Source organism: Oryctolagus cuniculus, chromosome 13 (assembly GCF_964237555.1).
Source record: "Oryctolagus cuniculus chromosome 13, mOryCun1.1, whole genome shotgun sequence".
NCBI lineage: Eukaryota > Metazoa > Chordata > Mammalia > Lagomorpha > Leporidae > Oryctolagus > Oryctolagus cuniculus.
Genome location: NC_091444.1, coordinates 56,961,416 through 56,976,444, shown reverse-complemented (window position 1 = coordinate 56,976,444; position 15,029 = coordinate 56,961,416). Strand labels below are relative to the sequence as shown.

At 37.1% G+C, this 15,029-nt stretch overlaps 1 protein-coding gene across 2 annotated transcripts in view; it reads left to right on the top strand.

Annotated features, from left to right (window-relative positions):
• Positions 1–15,029, top strand: part of LOC100356313 (formin-2) — a 355,035-nt gene that overhangs the window by 310,348 nt on the left and 29,658 nt on the right. For both annotated transcript variants that reach the window (XM_008268219.4, XM_070055559.1), the window contains exon 16: positions 9,188–9,337. In XM_008268219.4, coding sequence (XP_008266441.1) covers positions 9,188–9,337 — 150 coding nt within the window. The remainder of the gene's footprint in view (positions 1–9,187; positions 9,338–15,029) is intronic.

Here is a 15,029-nt window from a genome sequence, read left to right as displayed (position 1 = left end):
CTTCATTTTAAGAGAAAATACCAGTTTATGTTGTTACTGTTCTGAATTCCTTTTATTTTCCATTGCCTGTAGCAAAATGGTTGGCATAAGAATATTCTTTGTGCTTTTTAGAAGACATGGAAGACCCTTCAAATGCCTTTTAATAATGAGTGAAAGGGGATTTGTTCCTCCTTATTGAAGTAATAAAATTTGTTACACTTCATGTAAGTTCCTGTGGGGGGTTGAAGGAGGAGGTGGAAATGAAGATGATTTAGGATTCCAAAAATTGCAGTTACTTGTGGAAGACTTTAACTGAAAATAGATCTTTCTCTTGAGATTTTAGTTTGTTCTGAAGAATAATATTACAAAACCCAACATTGCACAATAAAAACAGCAAAAGCAAGGGAAGATTTATGATGATGATCCTTGGCAGTTCATTTAAACTGGTATGCTCCCTTGGCCTCATATTTAATACTGAGAAGCTGTATGTTCTTAGGATTGCCTATGAAACTAAATTTAGGCATACACTTCATGAACTTGCAATTCTCATTCTGTGTATGTACTCTGATTTAGTATTTGAGCTTTCTGCTATATTCCAAAAAAGACAATAATATTGAGAGAAGAAACTCAAAGGGAAGACCACAGAAGAACCAGAGAAGAAGGCAGACCCCCAGGTCCACTTGGACTGAATCAGTTCTGAATTGCTGAGTCACCAAACTGAGCATAGTTGTGTACATAAGAAACAACTTCATCAGACCCTACATGTTCACTCCTCCCTTCCCTCCCCACCACCATCAATACAAATGTAACAGGATCTCAAAACAGCCTGCACTGCCACATTGGCAGTTGAGCCAGGAAGGGAGAACTTTGGTCCCAATGTTTGTTGTCATTAGCTTTAGAGGAAGAGGAAATTAATAAATGACCTGTTCCTGTCTGCACGAAGCTTGGAGACCCAAAAAGACATGAGGAGAACAACTCAGATTTGCATTGTAATAATAGCTTTACTGATAAATGCAACTATATTTGGGTGGGAGGAAGAGGTGGTTGAATTAAATGGATTTACATCTTTCAAGAGGTATATTTGCTTAGTTATTGGCTGATATGTCTGTTAAAAGTAGGTGTAAGGGATTTTGTGTGTGTGTGTGTGTGCACAAACTGTATGTCATTAAATATGAAATAATGCCAAAACTAAACAATGTAATTCCTTATTGCTCATCTTTTGTAAAATTGTAGGGTAAAGGATATTTTTTCTTTCTACATAAATGATATAAGAAATTCTCTTGGCTGGATATACTACAAACCTTCTTCTGAGCCAAATGAGATAAATTCTAAATATGATTGAGGAGGAATATGTAGAGAGGGGTCAGGCCACTCTGGCATGGCTTGCTGTACCCTAGGAGACTAGACATATCAACATCAACTTTAATTCATATCATTGCATGTATTATCTCATGGTTATGTGGGGGTATGGGAATGAGAGAAAGGAATTATTCTCCTTAACCTCTCTATATATTAAGTTTTAGGACTTATCATATTCTAAACATAATACAAAGTCTAGGGAAGAATCTTTCAAGCTTTCTGCTACAGGGATAACTGAACCATCCCTTGTAGATTGTACTATGTGTCTGGCAACCCCATGAAGCCCAGGGCATGCTTAATCTCGTTTCATTCTCACAAGAATCTAGTTAGGAGAGAAGTATCGTTTTCTAAGCGAGACACTAAAGCTCACAAAATTTCTGACAATGAATCTCCTCTCTGGATGCAGCCAAAACTAAATCTTGGCCATTGAAATCCACAGCCCTTGCTTTTAATGAAAAGCCACAAAAGATACGGCCTAACAGATTTCTTCCATTAAAAAGTTCCTAAAAATCGGAATCCCCCTCACCTCCATCCCACTGAAGTGTGTAGGCCATTTGTTCAGCAGACAATCATTTTTAAGCAAATATCCATCAAACAACTTTTATTTAGATGCTGTGGAGAAAACAGTTAATATAAACAGAAAATGCCTCATTGATGTTCAATTCTAATGAAGATTGAGGTTAGCTTTAGATGTTCTATCAGTTTCAGATTTGAATATTTTGGCCAAGGAGGTATGGTGTGGTGTGATCTGTATCAAGAGAAAACATGTGGTGCTTGGTAGTATGCTTCTGTGATGTATCAGCCTTTGACAACATCTAGATGCATTAATGCATTATGATTTGCAAAATGGTGGACTGTTTTTTTTTTCTCAGTTATTAACTAAATCACATTTTCTTTAAAGAAGCACTTTCCCTCATTTGGCATAGGCATAGTATAATTCATAAAGGAAATGCATGACACTTTTCCTTAGCTTCTCAGTTTTCAAAATAGTGAAGTGGATCTCCAGCTTCCTCCAACAGCAAACAGCTATATATGTACATTTTTAAATGTTCTGATGAACCCCTGAAATCAGATGTGGAAGAAGAGGCACACAAAGTACCCATGCCCTCCCTGGGTACCCCATTGTCCTGGAACTTCCATGTGTTCAGCTCTCCAAATGCTATATCCCTTTGAATTCCTATGGAGGATTCATGATATAGCAATGATTGAATAAATTGTTGGCCATCTTTAATTGGATTTGGCCATCTTTAATTGGATTGAACTTGAGCCCCTATCCCCTCCCTGGAGGTTAGGGGAGTGAGACTGGAAGTCTCAACCTACTTTTTTTTTTTTTTTAATTAGTTTATTTCAAAAGAGTTACAGAGAGGGAGAGACAGAGATCTTCCACTGATTCACTCCCCAGATGGCAGCAACAGGCAGCACTGGCCCAGGCCGAAGCTAGGAGCCAGAGTCTCATCCAGGTTTCCTACATGGCTGGCAGGGCCCCAACCTCTTGGGCCGTCTTCTGCTTTCCCAGTCCATTAACAGGGAGCTGGAATGGAACTGAATATCCTATGGGATGCTGGCACTGCAAGTTGCAGAATTATTTGCTATACCACAATGCTGGCCTGGAAAGTTCCAAACTCCTACACCTGCCTTGATCCTTCTAGTAATGTCCTCCCAACCTGAAGTTATTTAGAGACTGCCAGCCTACAAAATGATGCTTTACCACTCTAGATTCATTTTAGGAGTTTGCCGGGAAAGGGGATTAAGAACAAACACATGGCTTTTCTTCTTTCCAGTGTTAATGTGACAAATTATACTGATTGTTTCTGAAATGTTAAAAGCACTTTCTATTATTGGGATAAACTCCAACTGGTTATCACATGTAATCCACTTTAGAAATTGCTGTATTCAATTTGCTAATGTTCTTTTTTTACGTTATAAAGTTTACCATCATATTATCATTTTAAGCTGGTATGCTTGCAGTGTGCCTGTGCTTTCTTCCCTAGTGGTGGTAATACATATTTTCTCTTAATCAGTCTTGGTAAAGACTTAAGAATTTTATTAAAGTTTTTAGTGAATCAATTTCTGACCTATTAATTTTCCTCTAAGGATTAGTGTTTATTTCTGGTCTGTGCTCTTTGAACCATTTTATTCTTCTATAATTTTGAATGAAAGTACCTCCTTTATAGCTTTCTGAATTGGATATCTATACATTGATTTTTCTCCACCCTAATATATGAACTTCAAAATTCTAAATTTTACTGAAAGTACTGTTTTCTCAGTATCATACACATTTTGATAATTTATGTTTTCCATTTTATTCAGTTTTAAATAATCTACAATATCTTTACAGATTTCCTTTTTGACCAATGGTTATTCATAGTAGTTTCACTTCCAAATTAAAGATTTCCTGCATTTTTAATTGCATAATTAATTAATACTGTGGTCATTTATTTTTTTTTTTGGTATAATAATAATAAGCTCATAGTGTCTGGAATTTTCTCTCTTTCATTTTACCAGCATTGCCTATTTCCTTGTCCTTGAGTTTTCTTGAACAGTCTGAATTCTACTCCCAGTATTTTCTCTCCATACAGAGTTTTGACACGAAAAGGGAGTCTCTTTCCGTTAGAATGCTTACATATAGTTCTGTTTATATAGCCTACACTTCTTCCAGGTATATCAGAATTTGCTTTAGATCTTTACTTCTGGCCTATGCATTCGAATTTGTAAAACCCCTTTCAGTTTCAGCTGCAGTTCTCAGAGTGTGAATATCTGTTTGTGACCCGGAGAGCCTCCTCCTTTTAGGGGAATGTATTGCTTCCTCCTTTGAAGATGATATGACCACATGGGTTTTGTGCTGCTGGTGGTGTCCTCATCTATTTGCATTTGAAAGTGTGAAAGGATAATGGGTTCCCAGTGTTGTTGTATACATTTTCTTTTGAGCTTTGTTTTCATTTTTATTTTTTTAATATCTATTTGCTCTCTTGAATGGTACACGAGCTGGAGGGAAATTCTAAAATAATTCTGCTCTAGACATCTTTTTGGTGTTCTATAGTGACTCTTAATTCCATTGCAGAGAAATATGTTTGTATTATCTGATGTTTGTAGCAAAAACAATGATGGTGCTGATCATTTAAGAAATCAGATGAGAGATTCCTTGGTCATCCAGTGATCTCTGAGTCATCTCTTCCTGAGATGCCTGCCTTTCTTCAGTGTTAGAGGTGCAGCTCCTTTCACTGTTGGTTCTTAATATGCCAAGTCATTTTGAGAGAGGCTCACAGAATAGCCTGTGTTGTAAGGGAAGTCCCAGACATCTCTCCTCCTCAGTCATCCTGCACTGCTGTTTGGGAGACAGGAGTGTTTTGGTTTCAGACTTAGAGAAAGGAGATCATTCAGCAATGAGGAGACTATTGATACTGCGCACCACCCAAATGCATATCTTTCCTGTCATGCACATTACAATTAGCTGAATGCTGCCTAATGCAAGCCAGTTTTATATCACCTGTAATACACCTTGATAATCTTTAGACTATTACCATATTATTTGCTTGGTTATTTTTGAAAAATACACTTTATTCTAAGGAGTCAGATGGTTGAGCCCAGTTGAGACAGCACTCACAGTTCTATGATAATTCTTTGGCAGTCTTCTGATTCATGCTCAAGTCACCTCCAAAGAATGAGCTATGGGTATAAGTTTCTTTTTTATTGAGACTCATGCCATTAATCAGTTTCAGACTCTTTTTTAAGTTAACCATCGGATGCTAATATGTCTCACGAACTCATGAAGTTTTGCACAAAGAGCATTTTGCATCTTTAAAATTTAACACATGTTATTTTAGTTTATTACTTGCAAGGTACTTCGCATTTAATCTTCATGATAAATTGCAAAGACAGGCCTTTCTTCGATTTTCTGGGTGAAGAATCTGAGACTCACAAGTTAAATTATCAGCATAAAGCTACGGTAAAGTCAATGATATTATTTAATAATTAGGATGTCTATTGCTAGCATTAGAAGTCTCCATACATACCAATAATGAAAATACATCTTCAGGGAACACAATCATATGTCTGGATGTTAATAAATCATGTACATCAGAATCAGCCCTTAAGGCATGTGGATCCAGCTGAAAAGCCCATGAGAGTATTTCAGGCATGGAAAGCCAAGACACTCTGGCAAAACAAAACAAAAAAAAAAACAACAAAACAAAACAAAAACCTAAATGAAAGATCTCTGTGAGTGAGATCCCAGTGTAAGAATGGGCCATCAAAGAAGGAGGTACCTTTCGCCTTTCTCAGAAGGAAGGGGAGAACTTCCATTTTGACTATGTCCTTGTCTAAGATCGGAGTTGGCGAACTCAAGAGGCTTCCATAGCCTTGGCAGCTCATGACAAGAGCCTTGGGTGATTACTGACGTCATAAATAAGAGTGTCAATTGTTAAATCTACAACAGGAGTCACTGTGCACTAACTCCCCATGCAGGATCTCTGTCCTTAATGTGTTGTACTATGTGAATTAATGGCATAACTAGCACTCAAACAGTACTTTACACTTTGTGTTTCTGTGTGGGTGCAAACTGTTGAAATATTTACTTAGTAAATACTAAATTGATCTTCTGTATATAAAGATAATTGAAAATGAATCTTGATGTGAATGGGATGGGAGGAGTGGGAGATGGGACAGTTACGGGTGGGCAGGAGGTTATGGGGGGAAAAAGCCACTCTAATCCAAAAGTTGTACTTTGGAAATTTAAATTTATTAAATAAAAGTTAAAAAAATCATCTATAGTTAGGTCAGTTATTTTTACAGTAAATTTTTAGGAAATATATTTGTATTCATTTACTATGCAATATAGCATATAATATGTATAATGTAAAATTACATGCAATATAAAATAATTTTGTTTTTATATTAAATGTTCAACAAACACTAGAAATTCCTTTTTTCATATCATGATAAACTCTGTTTTACAGATGAAAAATTGATGCATGATTTGTTAAATGGTTTGCTCGTATAGCTAGATGCATACTCAGGATTCACTATCCCATTTTTCTGATTCTTGTTTTTTTTTTTTTTAATTTATTTATTTGAAAGTCAGAGCTACAGACAGAAAGAGGAATACAGAAAGAGAGATCTTCCATCTGTTAGTTCACTCCCTAAATAGCCACAATAGCCAGGACTGGGCTAGGTTGCAGCCAGGAGACAGGAGTTTCATCTGGGTCTCCCACTTGGGTGCATGGGCCCAAGCACTTGGGCCATCCTCCGCTGCTTTCCCAGGCACATTAGCAGGAAACTGGATTGGAAGTGGAACAACTGGGACTCAAACCAGCATCCATATCGGATGCTGGCTTTGCAAGCAGAAGCTTAACCCATTATGCCAGCCCCATATTTTTTCTAATTCTTGATGCAATACTCTTTCCTTTATAACATGATACCTTATGTTAAAACTTTCAAAATGTAAGACCACTGAATAGATAACCAGCTGTTATAGCATAGATATACCTGTCCGAACAAACTGGCTTACTCTGTAATTATCAATTATATGAAATACAAATACCAGAGAAATACTGAAAGAATAAATTTGTAGTTGAAGTATTTGAGACCTAATTTTATCCTAACAGGTCACAAATATACTTTAGGCATATGAGGAAAATGACCAGTTTTCCCAGGGGGAATATATGTGTATTCTTTATCAGTTTTAATCAAATATGACCCAGATATGTATGTCATAAACTATAGTCCTGATACCATCAGCACATTCTATACATACATTCTAATGTAATTACCATAGCTTGTGGTAGTCAAATTCTCACATAGTGTATCTGATTCATAGCTTGACTCTTCTTGGGTTAAGTGACTGTGCCTTGCCATTTTTTTTTTTGCACAGCTAACTTGGGAGAAATTCATAATTTTAAAAATATGTTTTTATTTATTTGTGAGGTGAAGTGATTGAGAAATATAGATAGATATCTTCCATCTGCTCATTCACTCTCCAAATGCCTCTAACATTCAGAACTGGGCTAGGCGAAAGCCAGGAGCCCGGAACTCTATTCAGGTCTCCCACACAGGCTGCAGAAACCTGTGTTCTCAGGGCATCTGATGCCTCTGAGACACCTTAGCAGGAAGCACGGAGTACCCAGAACTCAAACCAGGAAGTCTTTTAAAAAAGATTTATTTTATTTATTTGAAAGACAGAGTTAGAGGGAGAGAGAAAGAGAAAGAGAGAAGGTGGGAAGGAGGAAGAGAGAGAGAAAATGAATTTCTTCCATCCACTAGTTCACTCCCCAAATGACCACAATGGCCCCAGACTGGGCCAGACTGAAGCCAGGAGCCAGGAATTCATCTGGATCTCCCATGGGGTGCAGAGGTCCAAGGATGTGGGTCATCTTCCACTGCTTTCCAGCATGTTAGCAGGGAACTGGATCAGAGGTGGATGTGGCATGCTGGCATTGCGTGCTGTAGCTTAACCCATTATGCCACAATGCCAGCCCCAAACCATGTACTCTTATGGGATCCAGATATCTCAAGTGATCACTTACCCCTGTGAACCACAATGCCCACCCTAGAAATATGTAATTCTTAAGATCCATGCATTTAATCAAAACAGTTGTCATTTCTTGCCAGAACCTAAATCCGGTGTTGCAACATAGGAAGACTAATAGGAAACTTGCTCCTTAGAGAGAGCCCTAAGACAAGTTTAAAAGCAAAGACTAGTCACACCTTGGTAACCTATAGTCAGGAGGAGTTGTGAATATTTTATTTTATATATAATCACCAGTTTCCTTTGCCTTTGGCACATACTCATTATAAAGATTTCGTTTTCTAATTTCCATATTATTTTTCATAGTATGTGTTTGAAAATAGTCATATGAAACTGAATATACTCAGAGACATACATGTGTATCAATATGTGCAAATATTGGACAAAATCAAGTTGTAGAAATTTTTACTTCAGGTTGAATCAGACTTGAAATTTGTGTAGCAGAAACAGTGCTGACCATAAGCCAAAGTAAAAAAATAAGTTAAAAGACAAGGGTTGCTTGCATGTCACCCCATTTTACGTCTCTGGCCTTGCTTTGACCAACCACCTAGGTGTCTTCACCATGACACTATCAACTGTATTGACCAGAGTCCTTTTCAGAGTGTTATTCACAAAACTTGAAGACTTTCATTGTCATAAACCTATAATTTGTTAGTCATATATTCCTTGTCAAATAACCATTGTGAAGCTCTTGAGCTCAATATTATGAGCCTGCTTCTGAGTGATACTTTTGGAAGACTGGTTCTGAACAGTCTACAGTCACAATGCTGACTGCTACATAGGTATCTTCTCTATGATACTACCATGTTCTCTGATGGGAGAATTTTTGGCACTGCCTGGGACATTTGCTTTCCCAGGGCCCCCAGCAATATCGGAAGACAAATAGTATGAATATCATTTAATTTAATATAAGAATGAAATGGACATTAGTTTGAAGACAAATAGTTGATGTTCTATTTGTTTGGAGTGCAGAAAGAAAATATAGGCCCATCACTTCCAATATGTCCCAACTTGAATACAGGTTACTTTCTGAAATATGGTAAATACATAGTGATTAATTTTGAAAATGGAATTGAACTAGGGTAGTTATTAGTGTATGGTATCAGGTAGCATTGTCAGCTTGTACTATCTGCTTCTAAGACTGTGCATGAAACCATAAAGAGTGAATTGTAAAGAACTACTGTTGGTTTGAACTACTGAAGAGTTTGAGTCTTCTTGGTAATAATAATTGTGTATGAATGAAATCAGCATTTGGATGGAGAAAGAATAACCCATATTGGAAAGTAATCACAGCTTTTATGTTCTTGTGTGTGTGCACTTTGACAGCTTTTTGGAGACTACAACCTATTTCTTCATGAAACCAAAAATTGGAGAGAAGGAGGTGTCCCCAAATGTTTTCTTCAGTATCTGGCATGAGTTCAGCTCTGACTTTAAAGACTTTTGGAAGAAAGAGAACAAACTTATTCTACAAGAGAGGTAGGTGTTTTCATTTGCACAATGGCATTTTAAAACTGGTATTTTATTAGGTGTGACGCCACTGGGGTTGCCAACTTTTATAGCCTGAATGAAAAATTAGATGGCCCTCACCCTGGGGCAGCAAATCGAAGAGGGTGCTGACATTTTGGAAAATGTGGAGTTTGAGTACGAAGAGTCAGCATAGAGGCTGTGATGCTACAGAGAATAATTGGGGTGGAGGTTTGCCAGGATCAATACCTGGCAAAGCAACTTATGTTGTGAGGGAACTCCACAAAAGCAGACCATGTAAAAGTTAGACCTCCTTGCTGGGATGATAAACCCACTCACCTTAAAAGATAGATAGCAAAGACTGTAAAGGCATTATTTTTGTGTTTGTGTTTGTGTTTGCTCAACTTTATGGAGTGGGTCAGTTTTACTGTTCGTATCAAAATTTTATCTAGATGTCACCAAGAAACACACATGATCAATATTTTTTAAAAAACCTTTTGAGACCTTTGCAGAATTTCATCTCATTTCCTAAAATAAATCTTTTCAGGAATGAAGAGAAGTTTCTCCTCTTAAGTATGTGGAATGAAGTCTCTGTGATGATGAAATTCCATGGAGGCATATTAACTATTAGGTCATGAAGAAAGCTAGCCCTCCCAAGCTCTCAGCCCCAAATAGCTAAGCCTAGTGGGAAAATGAAAAGGAAACATAATCCACATTATAAAGCAAATCCTAATACCAAACCAATTAGTGCATGCTCCCTAACTTCCTTGCCCTAACCGTGCCTTTGCTTTAGCTCTTTAGAAAACTTACATCCTCAGACTTTGCTCATCATTACCATAAAATTTCACAGTTTTCTGCTTATTGTCTTCATTTTGGTCTGCTTCCACATGAAACCATGTTTATTAATCTAGTTTTCATGTACAAATAGATTTTGATACTGCCTTAAATCAGGTGAAATTAATTACCAGCTTTTATTGAACATGTAGACTCTGCCAGACTTGCACTCACTCTTGTAATTAATGAATTTGAATTCGTATGTCTGACATAGAAGAAACAGTACCATAGTGAGTACTATATGGAAAAAGAGAGCAGTTTGAACATAGAGAAAACACTCTAAATGTCTACTTTAAAGATAATAAACTTATTCTACTTCAAAGGGAATAAGTAGGAGTTGACATAAAAGATGTGATGTTAGTGAAACACCCACAAAGTGAGATAGGAGAGAGAATTGCTTAAAAATAAGCATATTTGAGTCATCATTCATTTCCTTCAAACTTAACCATGTATTAGGTGATTTTTACTCAAAAAAGGTTTGTTTAGGTTGGAAAAATGTAAGGAAACTTTATAGTTCATCACACACAATTTCCCTTCAAGCTCCTCTCTGGGTCTCCTTTCATCTCTGATCTAACTTTGTTCCCCTACCCAGAAAAGGACCTGACACTCATTCACACTAAGGTTCCACAGGAAAGATTAACATTTTACCTTGCACAATTACTTGCATTGTATCTGGGATTAGAGTCCTAAGTAAGAATGGAGATGATTTGATTTAAGCATCCACAAAGTGGGAATGCCAACATTGTCATTTTGGAATAGCTGCTCTAATGCATGTTGGGTAAGCAAGTGCATCACAGTAGAAGAATGGCTTTTTCCTGGCCAGCCTCCTGAGATCTCAGGCCAAGGACACTAGGTAGACAGTCTCATCATCTCCTTCCCCTACCACCACATGCCAGAGTGTAAGCTGGTGGGATGCCATTCTGCAGATATTGTTGAGATTATTTCAGATGCACACCTTCCTAGAAACATGTCCTATGGTCCACAGCTGTGTTTCTAAATAACATTATCAACAGCAATATGTGATTATCTGGTATTGTATGCATCTGACAGACCCAGAAAGAGCTTTTCTTCACTGACACATATCTTATAACATCAAGTAGATCCTTGTTATGTACTTTATCTTGTGCTTGTCATGCCCTAGAATATGCTACAAACTTTTGGACACATACTTGATGGCCTTGCTTTCATTTTGGCAGTGTTGTAAATTGGCAGATTATCATTGCTTTCCACTATAGACTTCTCATTTTTTCTAAGTCATTTGCTTTTAATAAAGGGCTAAATAGGAACATGTGACAGGTGAGAGATTACTGCTTTGCCCTTTGACTTTGAAATCTATTATACCTCTTGGCAAATGATAACCAGGCCGCTTTGAAAAGCAAGAGCATTAGTCTGAATTATTTGCAGAATAATTTTCCTTAGTACAGGACCAGCTACATAATTTCTGGGAAATAGTGAAAAATGAAAATGTGCATTCTTTTGTTCAAAAATTATCAACTTCAAAAAGGCAAAGCATTATACCAAGCACAAAGCCATTGGAAAAGTGGTGCCCTGTACTTCTGCTGGACTGCATACCAATGGTTATGGCCCTGATTTTGTGAAAGCATTCTATCATATTTTATGTATTGAAATGGAAGGGTATTTCAGGAATGTGTTGAGTGTCCTGGGACATTGACAGCAAATTAGGTTATGGTTACTTAAAAGTGTGCAACCTCTGGTCCAGTCATCATCACTGTGAGTAGACTCTCATATAGAATTACAAATATTTAAAATGAATGTTGCACTCTAAGTTCTCTATCTCCCTTCTCTGTACCCCTACATTTACTGTAAACATATTTTGATTCATGGCTAATCCTATACTCCCTAACAATTTGTTGCATTTTTATTGTATGCTATATGTTTTTGTTGTTTGCATTCTGGTATTTATTTCCCAACAAGATATCAAGTGTCTTTGTTTCTGGTATCACTATTATTGAGCCACACTGCCTTTCTCTTCTTAGAGTCCCCACAAAAAACTGCTGGTTAGGCTTGTTACATCATTGCCTATGACACAGACATGGAAATAAGAACTTAGCCTATTAATGAACACATTTTCTTATTAAGCTACATTGATCATTGTAAGTAATAAAAACTCCATTCCAAACACCTTGAACAAAAAGAGACATTTGGTTTAGAAAAATCAAACCATAGAAGGGCAGGGATGCAACTTGCTTGTGGAACAACTGAATGCATAAGTCTACCTGTGGTTAGTGGGGTTAGTCAAGTGGGTCTCCAACTGTCTCTTCCACTACCTTGTCAAAAGGCCTTCCTGTGTCCCTCTCTATGTCTTTCTAATCCTTCTCCCTCTTCTTTTCCCTTCCCTCCTCATTGTTCCTCCCTTTTCCCATGGATTAACTATATTCCCCAGCCAGGCTACTCCTTTAACAGTGAACTTGTGGCTGGCATTTCACAACCCAGGAGGAGGGAGCACTATCTTCATGTTGAAAATTCCCCATGAGGAATTCCAAGTGAATTGCATCAGTCTTTGGATCTCCCACAGTTCAGAACTTCACAAACCCAATGTGGCAGCCAGAGAAGAGGGTTACAGCAAATGGCAGTTGTCTTCATTGCAGTATCTTTGGAATGAGGGAAGAACAGTTCCCCCTCTCAATTGCTCATGAAGTCTTCAGAAGTAACCCATGTAATTAGCAAAATGTCTTAGCATGGTAGAAATAACCTGAAAGATGATATTAATGGTGTCCTTGAAATTTTCCTTGCTCTAATTTGGTGTTTATAGATTGAATAATTATCTTTAAAATCCTGTATAAGATTTCTTTACCCTCTTATTTCTAATTGATGTCTCATTACAGGGTGGTAGTAACTCTGTGTTTTCTTGCTTTGCTCTGACAGTGCATATAATTTAATATATTTCTTGAAATGGGGAATCTCTACATGTTCATATTGAGCATGCTATCTTTCTAGTCTATGTAGTTTCAAAACATGAGATCTTTTAGATATCTCTGCCACTTACTAGCTCTAAGACAGTACAAATTCTTTTATCCCTCCCAAGTCATAGTTTCCTAACCTGCAAAACGGAGATGATGATATCCGTCTTACGGTATTGTATCATGTGTACTAAATAAAAAGTTTCCAGTGTTTAGCATTTTGTACATGCTAGATATCCCATGATTATTTGTTAATCATTTAGCATAAATGTTGTACCAATTATGGCTTCCTACAAGGTAATATAATGTGTTGATAAGGCAGGGTAAGCATCTTTAGAACATAGTCTATAAGTTCAAGACAGCGTTGTGACTCAGTTACTTTCTCAGGTAGGTACAATGTTTTGGTTAATCTGAGAATGAACTTTTGTTTAAAAATGTCACTGCAACATTTAACTCCATATCTACACAATAAAATGTGATAGAATCCTATTTAATGCTTAGGACAACTGACACACTGGTTCTGTCATGAGTTAAAAAAAAAAAAGTATTTCTCATCTACTTGAAACCAGACATGTACAGTCTTTCGTAAGAAATCCTTTTTAAAAAGGTCAAAACATGTCATCACTGAGCAATACAGAATGTAAGAAAAATAATTTTTGAATTTCTCAATTTGACTGTATTCACTAGAAGATAGGGATAAACTAACATTTCTTATGCCAAGCACCTCACTGAAGGTCTCACAGGACATAATATGTGAGGAAATTGCCCAGCTTCATCTCTGATTTTCAGGAAGACATTAACTTCAGTGTTACCTGGCCATTAATGAGGCCCTTTGAAAATAGGACAGCCAGAGCTGTATTAATTAGAAGAGAGAAGTACAGATGGAGATGGATTAGGAATGCATGCACTTTTTGACCGTGATTAACAGGCTAAGTTCCAGGTCCTGGGAAAAAAGGGCAGTGTCAGGGGTTGGGGTGGGAGACTTCCCAAACAACCTCACATCTCACTTTTGCTTTATTGTAAGTTGAACTCGAATTTCAGACAAAGTGTCCCTCTCTATGTCTTCATGTCTAACATGAAGTTATCTGTGATTTTTCACCCCTTCCATATTTTTATTAGACAATAAGGCAGTCAATTCTCTTCTATGAAGGTCTTGTCTTCCTTGAGCTAACAGGTGTGCAATAGTATGCAGTGGGAGGAATGACGAAGAGGATTCTTCCTCCCCAAAGGACTTTTGGTGTGGATCTTAGAGCTGGCATGGAATTTTCACAGAGACTGGGGGCATTTTAGGAAAGCAAATCCAACTCCAGCAACTGGGTCCAGCCCCCATATGTATAGTATGGCCATTTCATGTTTAGTCAGTTTAAGACATTTTAATTTAATAAATCAATTGTGACATTAGTAAGGATTATGTTTAAAGTGTTGTCTAAGTTAATTACTGGTGTGTTTTCCTTTTAGACAGGTAGTCTCTGATGAACCAAAAGAGAATGTAACTGTTCTTCTAATTGCACAAGCATGTGGCAATCAAGTCTGGTTTCAGCCAAAATGAAATTTGTAACTAGAGGAAAAGTATTTGAATGTTTGTCCTTAGAAGGCTATATGCTGAATTGGAGAATGCCTTATGCCTTGTTAACATTCCTGTTTCTGTAATTTGTATTCAAGTGAGCTGTCTGTTCAGATTTGTATATCATGTTATCAGGATAAGTAAGAAGTGACCACTTTCAAAGCAATTGAAAATAAATCTGAGAAAAAATGGCAATAAGGAAAGATGTATTCATATGTAATAGCATATTTTTTGATGCCTAAGTGAAACTTCCCCTTGGACAGCTACTTAGCATTGTTACATTAAAGCAACAAATGAATTTGGCCAGGTATTTACCCTTTTCATTCAGGCATCAATTTCTAAAGACATCAGCCATAACGAAACCTCCTTCCTAGTGCCAGCTTTC